Raw genomic sequence first — 18,588 nt, 5'->3', positions numbered from 1 at the left:
GCCCTAGTAAAAGCCGTCCGATCTACAATAGGGATAGTGGACTCGAGGGTAGAGAAGTCAGCTGAGGATGTTATGTTTGGTGGTCTGGGGCTAAAGAAGAGAAGGGTCTTTCCAGTAAATTCAAAGGTGAAAGACCTCATTGATAAGGAGGGGAGAAAGCCTGACAAGAAGGGTAGTGTTCCTCCATCCTTTAAAAGGAAATATCCGTCTGAGGATGCTATGTGTTCCTCCTGGTTAAAAGCACCCAAGCTGGATGTTGCTGTTACCAAAGCAGCGAAAAGAACTTCCCTCCCATTCGATGATATGGGTGCATTGTGAGATCCCCTAGACAGACGGGCTGATACTTTCCTGAAAGGGGCATGGGAGACAGCTGCGGGAGACCAACAGTAGCAGCTACCTGTACGTCCAGAGCCCTGATGGTGTGGCTTGAACAGCTAGACAGTCAGTTGAAGGATGGGACTTCTAGGAAAGACATTATTTCTTCCCTTCCACTGGTTCAAGGGGCGGCAGCTTTTCTTGCTGATGCATCTGTGGACTCGGTGAGGTTGGCAGCAAAGTCAGCAGCACTGTCAAATGCGGCTCGGCGAGCCTTGTGGATTAAAAACTGGCCAGGGGATTTACAGACTAAGTCCAGACTGTGTACAATCCCGTGTGAAGGGGAATACCTCTTTGGTCAGACCATGGACGACTTATTGGAGAAAGCGGGGGACCCTAAGAAGGGGTTTCCATCAGTACCTCTACCCTCCTTTAAGAGATCGTTCCGGAAGAGAGATTTCAGGGATCAAGACAAGTCTGATGAAAGAGGTCGAAAAGGTAGAGGTCTACTCTTTGGTCCATGTCCAAAAATTGAGCAGAAGCCAGGGGATACACAATCAGCCCAGGTGGGAGGGAGATTGTCATTTTTTGTCCCAGCTTGGGAACAGATTTCTCATAGTAATTGGATTTTGAGCCTGATTAAGTATGGTCTTAAATTTCAATTTAAAGCATTGCCTCACAAAAGGTTCATGGTTGTTCCCTCTAGTTCTTCCCCAGAACGCCAGGCTGCCCTCGTTTCGGAAGTACAAACCGTAATAAGAAAGCACGTCCTGATTGAGGTTCCGGAAGCTGAAAAGGGTCTTGGTTTCTACTCCCCGCTCTTCTTGATTCCGAAACTGGATGGAAGTTTCAGGACAATTATAAATCTGAAATCCCTGAATAATTTCCTTAAAATACACACCTTTAAAATGGAGTCTTTAAAATCCGTAATAAAGTTACTTTTTCCCCACTGCTATATGGTAGTGCTCGATCTCAAAGATGCGTATTACCATATCCCAATTCATAGTGATTACCAGAAATACTTGAGGCTGGCCATTGAAATAGACGGGGTGGTTAAACCCTTCCAATACACTGCACTCCCCTTCGGTTTAGCTATAGCCCACGGGTTTTTACTAAAGTAATGGCGGAAGTTATGGCCCATATAAGAGAAAGGGACATTCTAATTATCCCTTACCTGGATGATCTCCTGATAGAGGGGAATTCGTTGGTTCAGTGCGAGACCCACCTGCAGGAGACCATGTCGGTCTTAAAGAGTTTGGGGTGGTTTCTAAATTTAGAAAAGTCTAGACTATCTCCACTCAAGGTACAACAATATCTGGGGGTCATATTAGATTCCAGGAAACAGCTATGTTGTCTTCCAGAAGAAAAAATTGATAGAATCCGGGAGTTGGTAGAACAATGTATACGTAAACCTTCTATGTCACTTCGTAAGGCCATGTCACTATTGGGAACCTTCACCTCCACTTTTCCTGCGGTTCGTTGGTCACAATTGCATTCAAGAGCCTTTCAGTGGGATGTGTTGTACAATAACGCAGCTTTAGAGGGGCATCTAGACCGTAAGTTTACGCTAGGTCCTCGTGCCATATGGTCCCTTCGTTGGTGGTTACGACAAGACAATCTTGCTAAAGGGGTTCCCTGGGAATGTAGTCCAACTGTAGTCTTGTCCACTGATGCAAGTGCTACAGGTTGGGGAGCTCACTTTGAAGGGAAATTAGTGCAGGGAACCTGGTCAAGCAGTGAGCGACAGCTGTCATCAAATGTTAAGGAGCTTCTGGCAGTGCAGCATGCGTTCAACAAGTTCCTTATATATTTACAGGGCCAGCATGTCTGTGTACTCTTGGACAATCAAGTCACGGTAGCTTACATAAACCACCAAGGGGGAACCCGCTCAAGAAACTTGATGAGGGTAGCGAACGCACTTCTGCTGAAAGCCGAAGATCACTGTCTCTCTCTTTCGGCTACTCATCTAAAAGGGAAGGAAAACATCACAGCGGATTTCCTCAGCCGTACTTCTGTAAAAGAGGGAGAGTGGTCCCTAAATACACAAATATTCTCCAGAATCGTAGAAATGTGGGGTCTTCCGACTGTGGACTTATTCGCAACAAGAGCCAATCGGAAAGTGGGAAATTTTTGTTCCTTAAACCCAAGAGAAGGACCCCTGGCAGTGGACGCCTTCATGGTTCCCTGGAGATTTCCTCTGGCATATGCCTTCCCTCCCATGATCCTGCTCCCAGCGGTGATAAGAAAGATCAGGGCAGACCAGGCCAGAGTGATACTCATATGCCCCTTTTGGCCCAAAAGACCGTGGTTCCCTTGTCTCCGGAAGATGTCCATATCAGATCCCTGGGTTCTTCCGGAGATTCCGGACCTCCTCACTCAAGGGCCACTTTCCCATCCTCCATCCCCTAGTCTACATTTGACGGCGTGGAATTTGAGAGGGTGTTATTGACCAACAAAGGATTCCCCGCAAATGTAGTGAATACTCTCCTGGCTAGCAGAAAACCTGTTACCACCCGTATTTATGCCAGGACCTGGAGAAAGTTTCTGTCTTTTGCAGAAGTTAACGTGGAGGAGGGGCCCCCTATTGGGAAAATTCTGGAATTTCTGCAGCGGGGCTTAGAATTGGGTCTCACTACCAGTACCTTGAAAGTACAGGTGTCGGCGTTGGGAGCTTTATTTTCTTCCAATATTGCAGATAATTATTGGATAGCCCGTTTTATAAAAGCTTCCTTTAGGTGTAGACCCATTACCAAAGTAAAGATGTCTCCCTGGGATTTGAATTTTGTCTTAGATGCCTTGACCAGTCCTCCTTTTGAGCCACTAGATTTAGTCTCCCCCAAAATTATTTTCCTAAAGACGGTCCTGTTAGTAGCCCTAACTTCAGCCAGGAGAGTTAGTGACCTACAGGCCCTTTCAATATGCCCTCCTTTTACGCAAATTCTGGACGATAGAATTATATTAAAACCTGATCCAGCCTTTCTTCCTAAAGTGGCCACTCGATTCCATAGAACCCAGGAAATAGTTCTCCCGACTTTTTGCTTCCCTCCCAAAAATCAAAAGGAGGAGAGACTTCACACTTTAGACGTTAGGAGGTGCGTATTAAAGTACTTAGAAATATCACGTGGCTTTAGAAAAGATAAGTCCCTATTTATATGCTATCAGGGGGCTAGAAAGGGTTGTAAGGCCTCAAAGGCTACAATCGCTAGATGGATCAAGGAGGCCATTTCCCTCGCATACTCCTCAGGGGATAAAGAGATACCGGAGAGATTGAGGGCGCATTCTACCAGAGCGGTATCAACCTCCTGGGCGGAGAAGACAGGGCTTTCCATTGAGGAAATTTGTAAGGCTGCCACTTGGTCTTCTCCCTCTACTTTCTATAGGCACTATAGATTGGATCTGGGTGGCTCTGCAGATCTCACTTTCGGGAGAAGGGTGCTTCAAGCTGTGGTCCCTCCCTAATTTCCTTCGTCTCTGTAATTCTCTCACGTGGTGCTGTCATGGGCGACCGAATAAAGCCTTAGTTACTTACCGGTAACGGGATTTTTCGGAGCCCATGACAGCACCTTTATATTCCCTCCCTTCATTGGTGTTGTGCACTCCCGTAGATTTGATTTCTTTTTGTGCACCCTTGCGGGAAATTGATGAAAAGTAATGTATTTAATGTGATTATGTTTTGTCATAACTAACGTTAGCGGTACTCTCATGCTCTGTTAACTAAACTGAGGCGGGAGGAGAGGGCCGCCCTTTTTAACCTGAAGGTTTCCTGTCCTTGATGGGCGGATCCTCTCTCTCACGTGGTGCTGTCATGGGCTCCGAAAAATCCCGTTACCGGTAAGTAACTAAGGCTTTTGCCTTTCTACCCAGTTACTTCTTCTCTTTTCCATTAGGTCTATGATATCACATGATTAAAAACAGACTAGCTGAATCCTTCTAAGCTCTATGTAGAAACACAAAGTCTCTTTTCCCTGCATGAGTCATAAGTCACTGCAAAAATTCCTAGCAGTTGGTCAGGAGTTGAAAAGGGGGGTGACTCATGCAGGGAAAAGAAACTTCCTGTTTCTATATAGAGCAGTAAAAAGAGAAGAATTGGCTGGGTAGAAAGGTAATATGAGCAATTGTAAGTACACAGTGCTATATAATGATTGCAATATATTAACAGGATAAGCATTTTGATGGGAGAAGGAGTGCTTCTTTAACTTAAAAATACTTTTTTATTTTAACTCAAATAGGTTTGTGTAATCTTAATTCAAAGCTGGGCTTCTTTTATTATTTGGGCTAATTTTGTAAGTTCACATTGGGCAAAATGGTATGTCATTTTGTTTATTATAATAGGACACTTTGTATCTTGACTCTATTGTTAGTGTAGGGACAAGATCTGATAACTAGTGTTGAGCGAATTTGTTCGGCATTTCAAATTTGGGTTCGTGTTCGGGGTTCCGGCTTGTTTGCGCCAAAATATCGTCTCCGCCCATGAACATCCCTGATTTGCCACGCTGTCACGCAGATGTTATCCAAACACGAACCCAAATTTGAAATGCCGAACAAATTCGCTCAACACTACTGATAACCTGCACTATCCTGCGGTAAAACCTTCAAGCCGTGATAGTATATAATTAAAAAACCAACACATTATATTGGTGAATATCTTGGAAATATATTGGAAAATAATGCAGTACTGACTGCCTTTAGCCTTAACTGGGGCAAGAATACGATTACTTACTATTTCATATTGCGTTTAGTGTATTAAAGGGAATCCATCGCCAGGTTTTTGCCACCTAATCTGAGAGCAGCATGAGACAGAGTCCCTGATTCCAGTGATGTGTAAATTACTGGGCTGCTTTTGTTGTTTTGATAAATTCACTGTTTTATCAGCAAGAAATTATCATTACAGGACTAGCAAACCTGCTGTCATGTAGTCCTCCATATTCATGAGCTCTGTATAGCCCCGCCCCCACCAGTGATTGGCAGCTTTCTATGTACACTGTGCGGAGACCTTCCAATCAGTGGTGTGGGTGGGGTTATACAAAGCTCAGAAGTCAGATAACTGGTAGATCTACAGCAGATAGAACTGTGATTTTAGCAAAACTGCAGCAAGCAGTAAAGAATGTGACACATTGCTGGAATCAGGGTCTCTGCCTCTACATCATGCTGCTCTCAGATAGGGTAGGAAGAACCTGGTGACAGATTCCCTTTATTTGTGTGCAGTAGGTTTTGGCTTTCCCTATTGGAGACTGCAGGCATCTAAAATGTTATCTTTAAAACGTATATTTGTGCTAAACTTTGGAGCTACTGTATGTATCAAAATAGGAGCTTTAAGATATATGAAAGAAATAATCACCACTGAATTCAAAACTAAAAAAACAAAATGGGTGTTCAATAGCTGACATTTAGTTTAGGTGTAACGAACATACAGACATAAAATCATTCTACATTGTAAATGTGGCTGAAACGGTGGAGAATAATCACTGGACTAAATAAAAAGTACAGAATTATTCTAATACCCACCTCCGCTCCACAGACAGTAACAGAGAATACTTATTGTACTTATTTAATCCTAGAAGTTTCAGAGTTATTTTAAATTTCTTGCTATTATTTTTGAAGGTCTATTCCTTAGGACTGTTCACAGAAAGTAACCACTCAAGTCTTACTTTAATCACATAGTATGTTTTTTGATGAACATGTAGGGGTGGATTTCTTCCAAATGATGATCCTAACTTATGTAATGTTTGTCTATTTTCCAAGAATGCTTAAACTGCGAGACCAAATGAAGACCGTCTCTTGTGAACTAGAAAAAAACAACACTATTATAGAAAGGTAACCCTGTGTTTATTTTCACCTGATTCTGTGAGAGTAACAGTGCTATTCATTCCAATTTATATCTTTTTTTTCTTAAGGAATACAAAATTAATGCATTCATTTAAAAGTAGTCTCTGACCCCTAAAATATATTGTGATACAGGGGACTTAACCCCTTTAAACTCATATCAGCACTGTACCTGTTAGAAATCTTTTCATTTGCATGCAAATGAGGGGGCTTCGGAGCACTATTGGGGTGGTCAAGAGTTAGGTACATGGTTACACCACCTCATGTTGAGATATTTTCCAGGCTTCTAAAGTGAGCACTGTCTGAACTCTGCTGGGTGTATTGGCATGCGCATTGACGCTGCCTGAGCCTGGCCTCGCACACACACTGTCATTGCTGGTGTGAGCAGGCACATTCTCCTCCCTGGCCCTCCTTTGCAGATTCCTTTCACTACAATAAGACCCCTGGGAATGTAGCAAATGGTGTCCGCAGAGAGGAGCCAGGGAGGAGTGCATGCTGGTACGAACAGTGTCTGTGCATGCCAGGTTCCAGCAGTGTCAGTGCGCATGCGCTCACAAGGTGGCTGAGTCCAGACAGTGCTCGCTATGGAAAGTGAGCTATGTCACTCAGAAGAGGGGGAAGGCCCCAAAATGAGGTGGCAGAACAGTGTACCGAACTCTTATCCACACCAATGGTGCACAGGAGACCCTTCATTTGCGTGCAAAGTGTTTTTCTCAGGCACGGTACCAGTAACAGGTACAAAGCTAGTATAATTTTTATAGGGACTAGGTCCCCTATATGACTGCGTAGATGATTTAATATTTATTTTGGGGATGGCAGACTCCCTTTAACTCAGTCTTTTCATAGTGAAAAGGTGGTCAAACTAAATGGGGTCTATCACTTGAGCAGACTGCTTTATTATCACATATATAACGTTATTATGGTGGGTTCGATTCCATAACCCTCCAAAGGCTGGAATCAACTCCAACTATGGGCCCTTAGCATAAGCCACATGACATACCACCAGACCATCTCGCTTGTATCAGCTTGTTGGATATCCAATTCCAAAATCATGGTTTTATAAGGAGTTGGGCTTATTTTGCAGCTACATTACTTTCCAAAATGAGAGAGTTTCCCTTTGTCGACAATTTGCACTGAAATTTTTCAAACTCTCTCTCCCCTTTAGCTTCCAGAATTCAACTGACTTTAAACATGCTCTCTTATATTCTGTATTATTCAAATTCAGTTTTTGTGAGTGCATGAGATAATACAATATTTAAAAAAATATTCTAATATTAATTATGCTGACACCGGTGGCCTAAAATATATTCTGCACTCATGATTTTCATTAAATGTGAAAAACTAAGGGCCCAATTCATGAAGGTGTTTTTGCCATAATATTGACATCAGACAAATTAAACTGTTGCTAAATTTTTGCTCAACGCAAAATGCTTGACCTTCGGAGATTTCATGCCGGTAGACAGAGCTGGGCCGGGACTGGGTGTGGCAAAGCCCGCCTGCTAAACCTATAAAAAATACTTATACAGAAATGTTACTTTAGTCCCGGACTGGTGTAACATTTCTGGCGAGGTGCACGGAGGCACACACCACTGATGAGATGCACCGAATTCATTAAGTGGTATGTGCCTCTTAATAAATTTAAATACCAAAAAGCAAAGCTGTGCTAGGACTATAATAAATACACATGTAATAAAAAAGAATAATCTTTATTTAGTACAAAATTGATTAAAAGTTGATAAGTTGGTGGGTGAGTAGCTGAGGGGAACCCTGGTTCCATATATCGGTAAGTGTGGAGTAACAAGTTTATATAAAGAGAGTTAATTTTAAGTAAGTTCAAGTATATCAAATACAGCTAGTCACTCCATGCATATGACCCTGAGCAAATGGTCATAGATAGATGTTCATAAGGATAATTCAGCCCACAGCTATAATAAACACGTGTTGACTAATGTCATAATGAATAACCATACTCACCCACCAAACACCCAACGCACGTTTCACAGATGCTTCATCAGATGCTTCATGACTCCTGACAAAGCATCTGTGAAACGTGCATTGGGTGTTTGGTGGGTCAAATTTGATTTTTCTCTTAATAAATTTGGTGCATCTTACTCCTTTAGGCCCATCAAGACTGGCTAATGAAATGCCTGTATTAATGAATCTGGCCCTAAATTTTTACCAATCTCTAAGGCAGTGTAATTTATGGTTTTCATTACAACACATATAGAAAATTTTCTATATTCCTAAATTATTTTAGGTCATATTACATAGGCCGATGTAAACTATGAGAATGAACCATGGTTGGATAGAAGTATCTACAGTTACCATTTTAGAATTTGTAATGAGATCAGCTTTATTTCATTTCAGTACTATTAAAGGAACACCTTGCTACATTGTGTTATGTGAAAGCCATGGTGCATGATAAAGAGATTCTAGAATTACTGATTAGAGAACCTGCCGCCCCTTGTGCTCTGCACTTGCCATAATATAGGGTAGAAGTCTCATTTGAAGACTGTCGTAGATATAAAACTTCTTGTTGGAGCAATGTTTAATTTTAAATATGTATTCTTACAATAAAAATGACATTTTGTCTACTCTTACCTTTCTCAGGCTGAATGTATCCTGATCTGCTAGGACTGGAGCGTGGGACAATGGCTGGCCAGTGTTTGCCTTCACTGTAGCCCAGCAACTTTGGAAATTTGTTAGAACATATTTAACCAAAGCAGAATCAAATAATGTGACCATGTTTTCCTTCCATTTTCCTCATATACTTGAAAATAAAGGAGGAGCTCTCCAGCCGTCTGCAACTGAGGAATACGCAGACACTTATCCTAGGAGATGACATTTATGAGCTCTGTGCCATTTCTATTGAGATAAACCCCATTTCTTGGATTGAGTTCAGTCTTTAAGAGTTTGGGGAAAGCAGTTAACATACTGTATGTCGTTTTTATTTCTTAATCATAATGCTTATTCTCTGTGTTTTGTTATTTTTGTTATGTTAGACCACCTAATAATGTAATTGTGCATTTCTTGGTGTACACTTCAATAGTGAAAAGGGGGACACAGCAGCCAGGCTTATATAGTTACATAGGTTGAAAATACATTATCTTTCACTGGAATATTTATAACCCACAATGGCATTTGTTATGAGAAAATAACTAACTCTTTTTAAATTACTGATATATACTACCATTGCTACATCTTGCGGTAGGGCTTTCCACAGTCTGACTGCTCTAACTGTGAAGAACCCTTTCCCATTTAGATGCCTGAATTGCCTTTGCCTTTCTAGATAGATATTTTTTTATGATGTTGCACAACAGCTATACAGGTTTAATCTCTGTTGTATGCTAAATAACCAAAGAAGAGGCTTTATGCTAGACAAACCGGAAATTCAATTTCCACCTTGACCACCAAGCTCAGTGACGTTAAAATGTCAACACATCCATTCCTCAACACCAAAGACCCCCTCCCATATACTACCAAAGATATATAAGTCACCCCTCTACTACATCTGCCCTAAGAAGAAAGTTTGAATTGTTTCCCCATGTTCTCTGTTGTCTTAACTTAGGTGAAGCTTGCATGTTGTGCATTATATAATCTGAAAAATATATTTTAGGTTAAATTACAGGACCTGTAAATTGCTAACAAAATGGAGTTAAATACCTTATAAAAATTACCGAACTCCTCTGATTCTGCAGCGCTTTTCTGTTTTCATTGCAGAGATATTCACATTTGTTTCTTCTGCAGCGCGTTATTTGAAATCTCTGCTTTGCAAAACAACTAGACGTGTCTTCAATCTTCTATGGCTGCATGTGTTTTTAGCCCTCCCTCCCAGGTGCTGTCAATCTGGGAAGGAAATTTGATTTGATTGAGGGAGCTGTGATTGGCAGCATCTGGGAGGGAGGAGTATAAGTACATGTGCCCAGAGAAGATTCTGAAGAAATACCCAGTTGGTCTGCAAACCGAGATTTCACATAGTGCGCTCCAAGACAACCAAATGTGAATATCTCTGCAATAGAATGATGCAGCGCAAAATGGAAAAGAGTGGGAGAATCATGGATGCTCAGGGATATTTTAGATGTTTAACTTAATTATTTTTGAGCAAGTGACTTTTCCTCTTTAACAAGGACAAGGTAGGAATTGTTTATAGTAAATGGAAACTTAAAAGAGGAAGTGAAGGAAGTTCACATTGTCAACCTCATTTTATGAAAGATGATCAGGCCAAACTTTGTGGAGCTTTTGCATGCCATGGATCCCCCAAAACAACCGCAGGTGCTTTTTCTGTGGATTACTTTTGAAAATAAATCTAAAATGAATCTCTATATGTTAATAAATATTTACTCTGAAAATTTTCATAACATTGGAAATGGCACAATATATGCAATGGGTTTACACTGCTAAAGCATATGTGGGAACTAACCGTGGTGCCCTAATCTCGCCCCATCTAGCATGGTTACAAAATATTTGTCACTTGTCACTAATTTTTTGTTTTTATTTTTTTACCTGTTTTTAAACTTGAACTTAGCCTTAGTGATAGCTGCCATTTGTAAGTAGAAATGTAAACCACACTGCTTCCAAATCTCTGAGGCTTATAGGCAGAGGCCTGTTGAATCCAAAATGACCACTGCAGAGGCATCAGAAGGAAAGTCTGAACTATGACTCCCCTTACCTGTCCTATGCTTTGGGATGGACACATCCCTTCGTCATCACCCCTTGTCCATCCGGCACCAATGGAGAAGCAGGGGAGCTTAGGGTCAGACTTTCCAGAGCGCTCCCCATTCCTCTGTTGTGGGTGTGTTGTATATTAAGAAAATGGAGCACCGATCTTGGAGACCGAAGGAGCGGCATCAAAGAAGTGGCTATAAGGGATAGTGAATATATTAGAAATGTATAGTCACATCTAATATTGGGGTGGTGGGTTATGCATCTCTGGTCACTCTTCACTGACATTAGTAGGAGTTAAAGAGATTACAATAAAATGGATGGGAAACCATCAAGTGCACATAGAACTAGATTCACACCGATCAGACTTTTATTAGTGAGAGTCTGTCATAACAAGGACATTTGTACCTCATTTTCCATCTCTGATTATTATATACTTTTTATCAACTGTCCTCTCCATGCATTTTCCCCATTTGTGTGTTGTGTTGTTTCTGTCCTTATTTTAGATGTTAATTTGACAAATTCTTGTCATATTTGTTTTGTTTGTTTCATATCATAAAATATGTAATTTCTATGTGGGGTTTAGATATTTACGGTTCATATAATATATTCCGTATGGTGCAACCTGGAGCCTTTCAATTTTCAGCATCCATTGGTGACAGTGAGGCCACACAACTGTCATTGCAACTGCACTTGTTATCAACTCCTCCATGATAGGAAAACTGTTTGATACAACTATTTGTTTTATGACTATTTTTACAATAAACCTTTTGCAATTAGAACTGTGGTAATTTTTAGTTTTAGAACTGGATGGCACTGTGTCATTACTAATAGTATATCATCTTACTAATGCAACTGAACAATCACTTTTCCAAACAGCAGGAAAATGGTTTTTACTTCTGCTTAGTAGCGTAATGCATCAGAATAATGATGTCTAAAACGCACAGTGGAATAATAATCAGTCTAAAGAAGAATGCAGATACCATAGTGGCAGAAATAGCAACCTTCACTCCAAGAAAGTCGAAGGTAAACTAGCTCCTCTTCATAGGAAACATCCCACTCCACCCAAATCCCCCATACAAACAGAATAAATGCATAAGACAGGAATCATATATTCTGTTTTTAGAGCACTTTTTTTTTTTTTCTTAAATTCTGACATCTTGCAATTTTCACATTGACCACGGAGCCTTGTAATAGGCTGACATTTTCTGTTCCGTAAAAAAATATTTTCAGCATTTCATTATCAGAAACAGGAATACGATGAGAGGTGACACCTGTATATCACAGCACACCTCTTTCCCTCCTTGTGCAAAGATCTCTGCACAGCTTGTGGAGTATGTCCTGCTGCATTTGAATTACAATTACATCTTCATTCTTAATGCACGAGAAAGCAGCAAGCCACAGAAAAAAAAATCTGAAATCAGTTTTAGATAGAGAAGTTTGTTTTCTTGTCACAAGTAACTGTACTTAGTTTTTTTATTTCTTATGCAATTTTTATGTGAAGGGTGGAATGATTGTTTGTTTTTTTTAAATACAAAAGGAAATTCCCCCAAGTCCATGAATTTAAATGTGACAGTTTACCTCACAAAGTGTGTGTGTGTGTGTGTGTGTCACAAACCATATCTGTTTTATTAGTCAAATTTTACATCCAGACATGCTACTCCAATAAGTGTATTGGTGTAGCATGTCTGGATGTAAAATTGACTAATAAAACAGATAGGCAAAAATGTTCTTTTTATTTAACAAAATTCAACCCCCTTCCCAAAAATGACAAAATAAGAAATGCCAGGTAGGCACACGTCCAAAAAGCTAGCACCTACAAAATGAAAATAAAATGTAAAAAAAAATAGACATTTAACTGCATGTCTGCTTTTGCACAACTGTTTTTCTAGCCCAATTTGACATCCGTATATGTCACAACTATACTGTGGTCAGCTGCCACATTTTGCTTTTTGTACTTGTACCTACCTAGCATTTCTTGTTACGCCCTTTTTGGCAAAGGTTGAATAATTGTTAAAAGTTAATTATATTGTTGTACCACATGTATGAAGAAGTGGCATGGCGTAGTATAAAAGAAAAAAAGCCCTACCACAGCTTAGAATGTGGGAGCTGCTACAAGTAGCAGAAGCATTACCACCACCAGTGGCTCAAGCTGGCCAGAGAGTAGTATTACTAAATGGATGTGACAATTGGCCTCCTTTGCTCTTGGCAAATGTATCATTGTGGAGGAACTGGAGGGCATTACAGAATATTTAGTACATCACTCATCTCAGACACAGAAGCATGATGTAATCTCTGACAGCGACACCATCAGTTTGAGTCAATGTTCTGCAAAGCATGGTCTACTTGATCACAAATAACTAAGAAGGGTACTTTTTAAATTGTTTTTTAATTTAAAAAATACTAATTCTGTCAGTGCACTGTGTTATTAAATCGGCTGATATTTACTGCAGAGTTACATTACTAAGGCTGTGTTTGTATTAAAGACCTTGAAAGCAGTTGGATACAGTTCTAGGAGATCCTAGAGTGTTACACATGCCTTTTTAAGGCAGTTGGAGCCTTTGCAGTATTGCAATTACGGTAGTTGCAAATCTAATGTTTTGGAAACATTTGTTGAACCTGATGAATTTGAATTTCAGAAGACTTAATCATCTTTATGTGATGGCAGTTGCAGATATACAGTGGGAAAATTAAGTATTTGACAATTTTGCAAGTTTTCCCACCTACAGAAAACGGAGAGGTCTGCACTTTTTATCATGGGTTCACTTCAACTGTGAGAGAAAGAATCTTAAAAAAAAAATCAAGAAAATCACATTGTATGATTTTTACATAATTAATATGCATTTTATTGCATGAAATAAGTATTTGATACAACAGAAAAACAGAACTTAATATTTGATACAGAAACCTTTTTTTGTAGTTACACAGGTCATACAGGTTCCCTGTAGTTCTTGTCCAGGTTTGCACACACTGCAGCAGGGATTTTGGCCCACTCCTCCATACAGATCTTCTCCAGATTTTTCAAGTTTCGAGGCTGTCTCTGGGCAACATTGAGTTTTAGCTCCCTCTAAAGATTTTCTATTGAGTTCAGGTCTGGAGATGGGTTAGGCCACTCCAGGACCTTGAAATGCTTCTTACAGAGGCACTCCTTAGTTGCCCTGGCTGTGTGTTTTGGGTCTTGTCATGCTGGAAGACCCAGCCATGACATATCGTCAATGCTCTTACTGAGGGAAGGAGGTTGATGGCCAAAATCTCGAAATACATGACCCCATCCATCCTCCCTTAAATACGATGCAGTCGTCCTGTCTCCTTTGCAGAAAAACACCCCCAAAGTATGATGTTTCCCCCACCATGCTTCACGGTTGGGACAGTGTTCTTGGGGTTGTACTCACCCTTCTCCTTCCTCCAAATACAGCGAGTGGAGTGGATGCCAAAAAGTTCTATATTGGTCTCATCTGACTACATGACTTTCTCCCATGCCTTCTCTGGATCATCCAGATGGTCTTTGGCGAGCATCAAATGGGCCTGGACATGTGCTGGCATGAATAGGGGGACCTTGCATGCCCTGCAGGAGTTTAATCCATGACGGTATAGCGTATTACTAACAGTAATTTTTGAGACTGTGGTTCCAGCTTTCTGCAGGTCATTGACCAGGTCCTCCTGTGTAGATCTGTGCTGATTCCTGACCTTTCTCAGAATCATCCTTACCCCAGGAGGCGACTTCTTGCATGGAGCCCAAGACCGAGGAAGATTGAGTCATCCTGTGTTTCTTTCATTTTCTAATATTTGTGCCAACAGTTGTTGCTTTCTCACCAAGCTGCTTGCCTATTATCCTGTAACCCATCCCAGCCTTGTGTAGGACTACAATTTTGTCCCTTGTGTCCTTAGACAGCTCTTTTGGTCTTGGCCATTGTGGAGAGGTTCAAGTGTGATTGATTGAGTGTGTGCACAGGTGTCTTTTATACAGGTAACGAGTTCAAACAGGTGCTATTAATGCAGGTAATGAGTGCAGAGTAGGATGACTTCTTAAAGAAAAACTAACAGGTCTGTGAGAGCCAGAATTCTTGCTGCATGGGAGGTGATCAAATACTTCATGCAACAAAATGCAATTTAATTATTTAAAAATTATACAATGTGATTTTCTGTTTTTTCTTTTTAGATTCTGTCTCTCGCAGTTGAAGTGTACCTACAATAAAAATTACAGACCTCTTCACTCTTTGTACGTAGGAAAACTTGCAAAATCGACAGTGTATCAAATACTTATTTTCCCCCTCTGTAGAAGTTATTCATTGCATTACATTTATGTATCATACTTATGTACCAGTCCTAAATTCCCTACTATACCCACAATATTACTGCCATAAAGACCAGACCATTAGACTAATTAGTCCACTTATCACCTATTTATCACTAATACAGTACAATCAGTGTCGGACTGGAGTATCTGGGGCCCACAGGAGGAATTGCCCCTTGGGGCCCACCCTACACATATATATATATCTTACATAGTCTCCTTTATTATGTATATTTCCGCCCCTTATTATACAGTGCCCTCTCTTGTTATGTACAACGCCGTCCCTTACATATCAGATAAGATAGCACCCTATTTTTTATTACATAGCATCCTCTCTTGTTAGATATATAATGCAATGACGGTTGATGGAGCATAGGAAAGCTTCTTCTCTGATGGAGGAGCTGATGGACTGATCTTCTGGTCAGATGCTACCTCACCAGCTCCTCCATCAGCAGTCATTTTATATCTAGCAAGAGACGACTATGTAGTAAAAGAGAGAGCTGTGACTGACAAAAATAAGAATGCGCTATGTAAGGTACAGCACTGTACATAACAGCAGAGGAAGCTATATAATAAAGGACGGCACCATATATAACTAGAGAGGATGGTACGTAATAAGGGAGGGTGTTATACATAAAAGAGGAAACTATGGAACTAAGCACGGCGCTATACGTAATAAGTGAGTACACTATATTCTAAAGGACGATGCTATAGATAATAAGGCTACATTCCTGTATCTGTGTGCAGTGTCTCTGTGTGCTGCCCGCTTTTACAGACGCATTGAGCATGTACTATTCTGATCCTCAAAATCAGAACAGGACATTCTCTGACCCTCAGTGATTTCATTCTCAGATTTGTGATTTTCACGGATGTGTGAATGGACCCAGAAAACTCTACGAGTTCATGTGCCATCTGATAAAAAAATCTGGCAGCTCACAGACATTTCACACAAATGTGAGAATGAAGCCTAAGGGATTTTACAGATGAAGTGATAATGTTAAGTCCTACAGTGCAGATACAGAATAAAATTTACATCCAGGAACTTACCGCTGACATCTCGTCTGATTAGAGTCGGTTTCTGCTGCTTCTTCTCCATCTTCTCAGACCTCAATGTCGACATCTCCCAGTCACGACTCGTCTTGTCACGATGATCACCGCAGCCCTAAAAAAAACAAAGTCACATATTTTATACATACATGTGTCTCCCCCGCACTGTACCCCACCATTAATATACTATTAGCCACACACCAATCAAAATATATCCATCATTGTCCTATCTCCCCCACCTCCATCATTGTTCTCCTCATCATTGCTCTCCTCCATCATTGCTCTCTCCCACCTCCTCCATCATTGCTCTCCCCCATGCCCATCATTGCTTCACCCCATCATTGCTCTCTCCCACCTCCTCGATCATTGCTCTCCACCACCTCCCCCATCATTGCTCTCCCCCACCTCCTCCATCATTACCTCCATCATTTCTCTCCCCCACCTCCTCCATCATTGCTCTCCCCCACCTCCTCCATCATTGCTCTCCCCCCTCCTCCATCATTGCTCTCCCTCACCTCCTCCATCATTGCTCTCCCCCACCTCCTCCATCATTGCTCTCCCCCACCTCCTCCATCATTGCTCTCCCCCACCTCCTCCATCATTGCTCTCCCCCACCTCCTCCATCATTGCTCTCCCCCAACTCCTCCATCATTGTTCTCCCCCACCTCCTCCATCATTGTTCTCCCCCACCTCCTCCATCATTGTTCTCCCCCACCTCCTCCATCATTGCTCTCCCCCACCTCCTCCATCATTGCTCTCCCCCACCTCCTCCATCATTGCTCTCCCCCATCCCCTCCATCATTGCTCTCCCCCATCATGTTAACTACTGCGGTGCAGACTTTCTGCACCGCAATACATTGCAAGTGAATGTGTGTCCTCGGAAACAAGCGGGTCCCCTGTCCATCCTGGAGGGTCCCCGAGCAAGGACCCGGGCCCACAGGAGAATTCTCTGCTGTCACGGTGCCCCAGTTCATTGCTGAAAGCCTCCAAACATTTCTTGTAGCCATCCATAAGCACTTCTCAGTGGGAATTTTCTCCCACTCTTCCGTTGCAGTTTGTTCAAGCTCTAGAATGTTTGCAGGGTTCTTTTTCCCAATGGCAGATTTCATCTCGCTCCAAAGATTTTCAATGGGATTGAGGTCAGGACTCATTGCTGGCCATTTTAAACAGTCCATTTTTTCTTTTTCAACCATTCCTGTGCACTTTTGGATGTGTGCTTTGCGTCATTGTCTTGCTGGAGAACCCATGATCTTCGACTCAAACCAAATTTTCTTCCACGGGGTAGGACATTTTGCTCTAAAATCTCTTGATAATTCTCTGATTTCATGATTCCTGTGATATGGGCAGGATCTCCAGTACCTGATGCAGCAAAGCAACCCCACAACATTATGGTTCCTCCACCATGCTTAACTGTTGGTAAGGTGTTTTTTTCCTTATAAGCTTCATTGTGCTGTCTGTAAACAATCTGTTGCTTTGCATTGCCAAAAAGCTCTATTTTTGCTTCATCTGTCCACAGAACATTTTCCCAGAATGATTGTGGTTTGTCAAGGTACTCTTTGGCAAAGATCAGTTGTTTCTTTTTGTGCCTTTTCTTCAGCAATGGTTTCTTCCTTGACTTTCGCACATAAAGCTCTGCTTGGTTTAGTGTACAGCGTATGGTACTTGTTGAAACCATGACCCCAGACTGTTCCAGGTTGGCCTTCAGGTTTTTGGATGTTTGACATGGTATTTTTTCCACCATTCGCACCAACCTTTGAAGACATCCCTTGTCAATTTTCCTCTTTCCCCCACGTCCAGGGAAGTTCTTGATGGTTCCATGCTTGGTAAACTTCTTAATAACATTGCACACTGTTGAAACTGGGATGCCAAGGTCTTTGGAGATAGCCTTATACCCTTTGGAAGTCTTGTGTTAGCTAATAATAGCAGTTCTGATGTCCTAAGAGAGCTCCATGTCTTCACCATTGTGACAAAGGAACAGGGCCTACCATGTGGCTTTTTAAAACCCTGAAGTCATCATTCATTGACTAATTTATGTCACATGGGCACAGGCAAAACAAAATGTGTTTCCATACTAAATTAATGTAAAGGGTGCCAATACCAGTTTTACAGCAAGCTTTAGGTTTTTCTATTTTTCCCTCCCATTGTTTTTTGTTTTAAATTATTGTTTATCATTTGTTCTTTTGTATTTAACACGAGTGCACTATACAAAAAAACTGTTTTTCATTTGCTTAATTTTTTTAGGAGATATTCCACATTATGTACTTAAACTTCATGGATGCCAACTGCCAATAACGATGAGCAGGACAGTAGGTGAAAGGTTATGTTTGCCCAGCAACTGACTGCTGTGGAAGAGAGAGTAAAGACACCGTTAAATGATTGGTCCAACCCACAGTGGGAGGGGTTAGGGTAATTAGAAAGGGAACCACTTCCTGGTTTAGTCAGTTAGT

At 41.2% G+C, this 18,588-nt stretch overlaps 1 protein-coding gene across 1 annotated transcript in view; it reads left to right on the top strand.

Moving 5' to 3' along the window:
* The window catches only part of IKBKE (inhibitor of nuclear factor kappa B kinase subunit epsilon), a 70,284-nt gene extending 58,702 nt beyond the window's left edge, over positions 1–11,582 (top strand). The window contains exons 20-21 of the mRNA XM_073666941.1: positions 6,058–6,129; positions 8,749–11,582. Coding sequence (XP_073523042.1) covers positions 6,058–6,129; positions 8,749–8,764 — 88 coding nt within the window. The 3' untranslated portion in view covers positions 8,765–11,582. The remainder of the gene's footprint in view (positions 1–6,057; positions 6,130–8,748) is intronic.
* The last annotated feature ends 7,006 nt before the right edge of the window (positions 11,583–18,588 follow it).

This window comes from Phyllobates terribilis, unplaced genomic scaffold (assembly GCF_046119375.1).
Source record: "Phyllobates terribilis strain yellow unplaced genomic scaffold, ASM4611937v1 Scaffold_2__4_contigs__length_985480577, whole genome shotgun sequence".
Taxonomy (NCBI): domain Eukaryota; kingdom Metazoa; phylum Chordata; class Amphibia; order Anura; family Dendrobatidae; genus Phyllobates; species Phyllobates terribilis.
The sequence above is the reverse complement of the archived record's forward strand: the minus strand, read 5'-3'. Positions and strand labels throughout refer to the sequence as shown.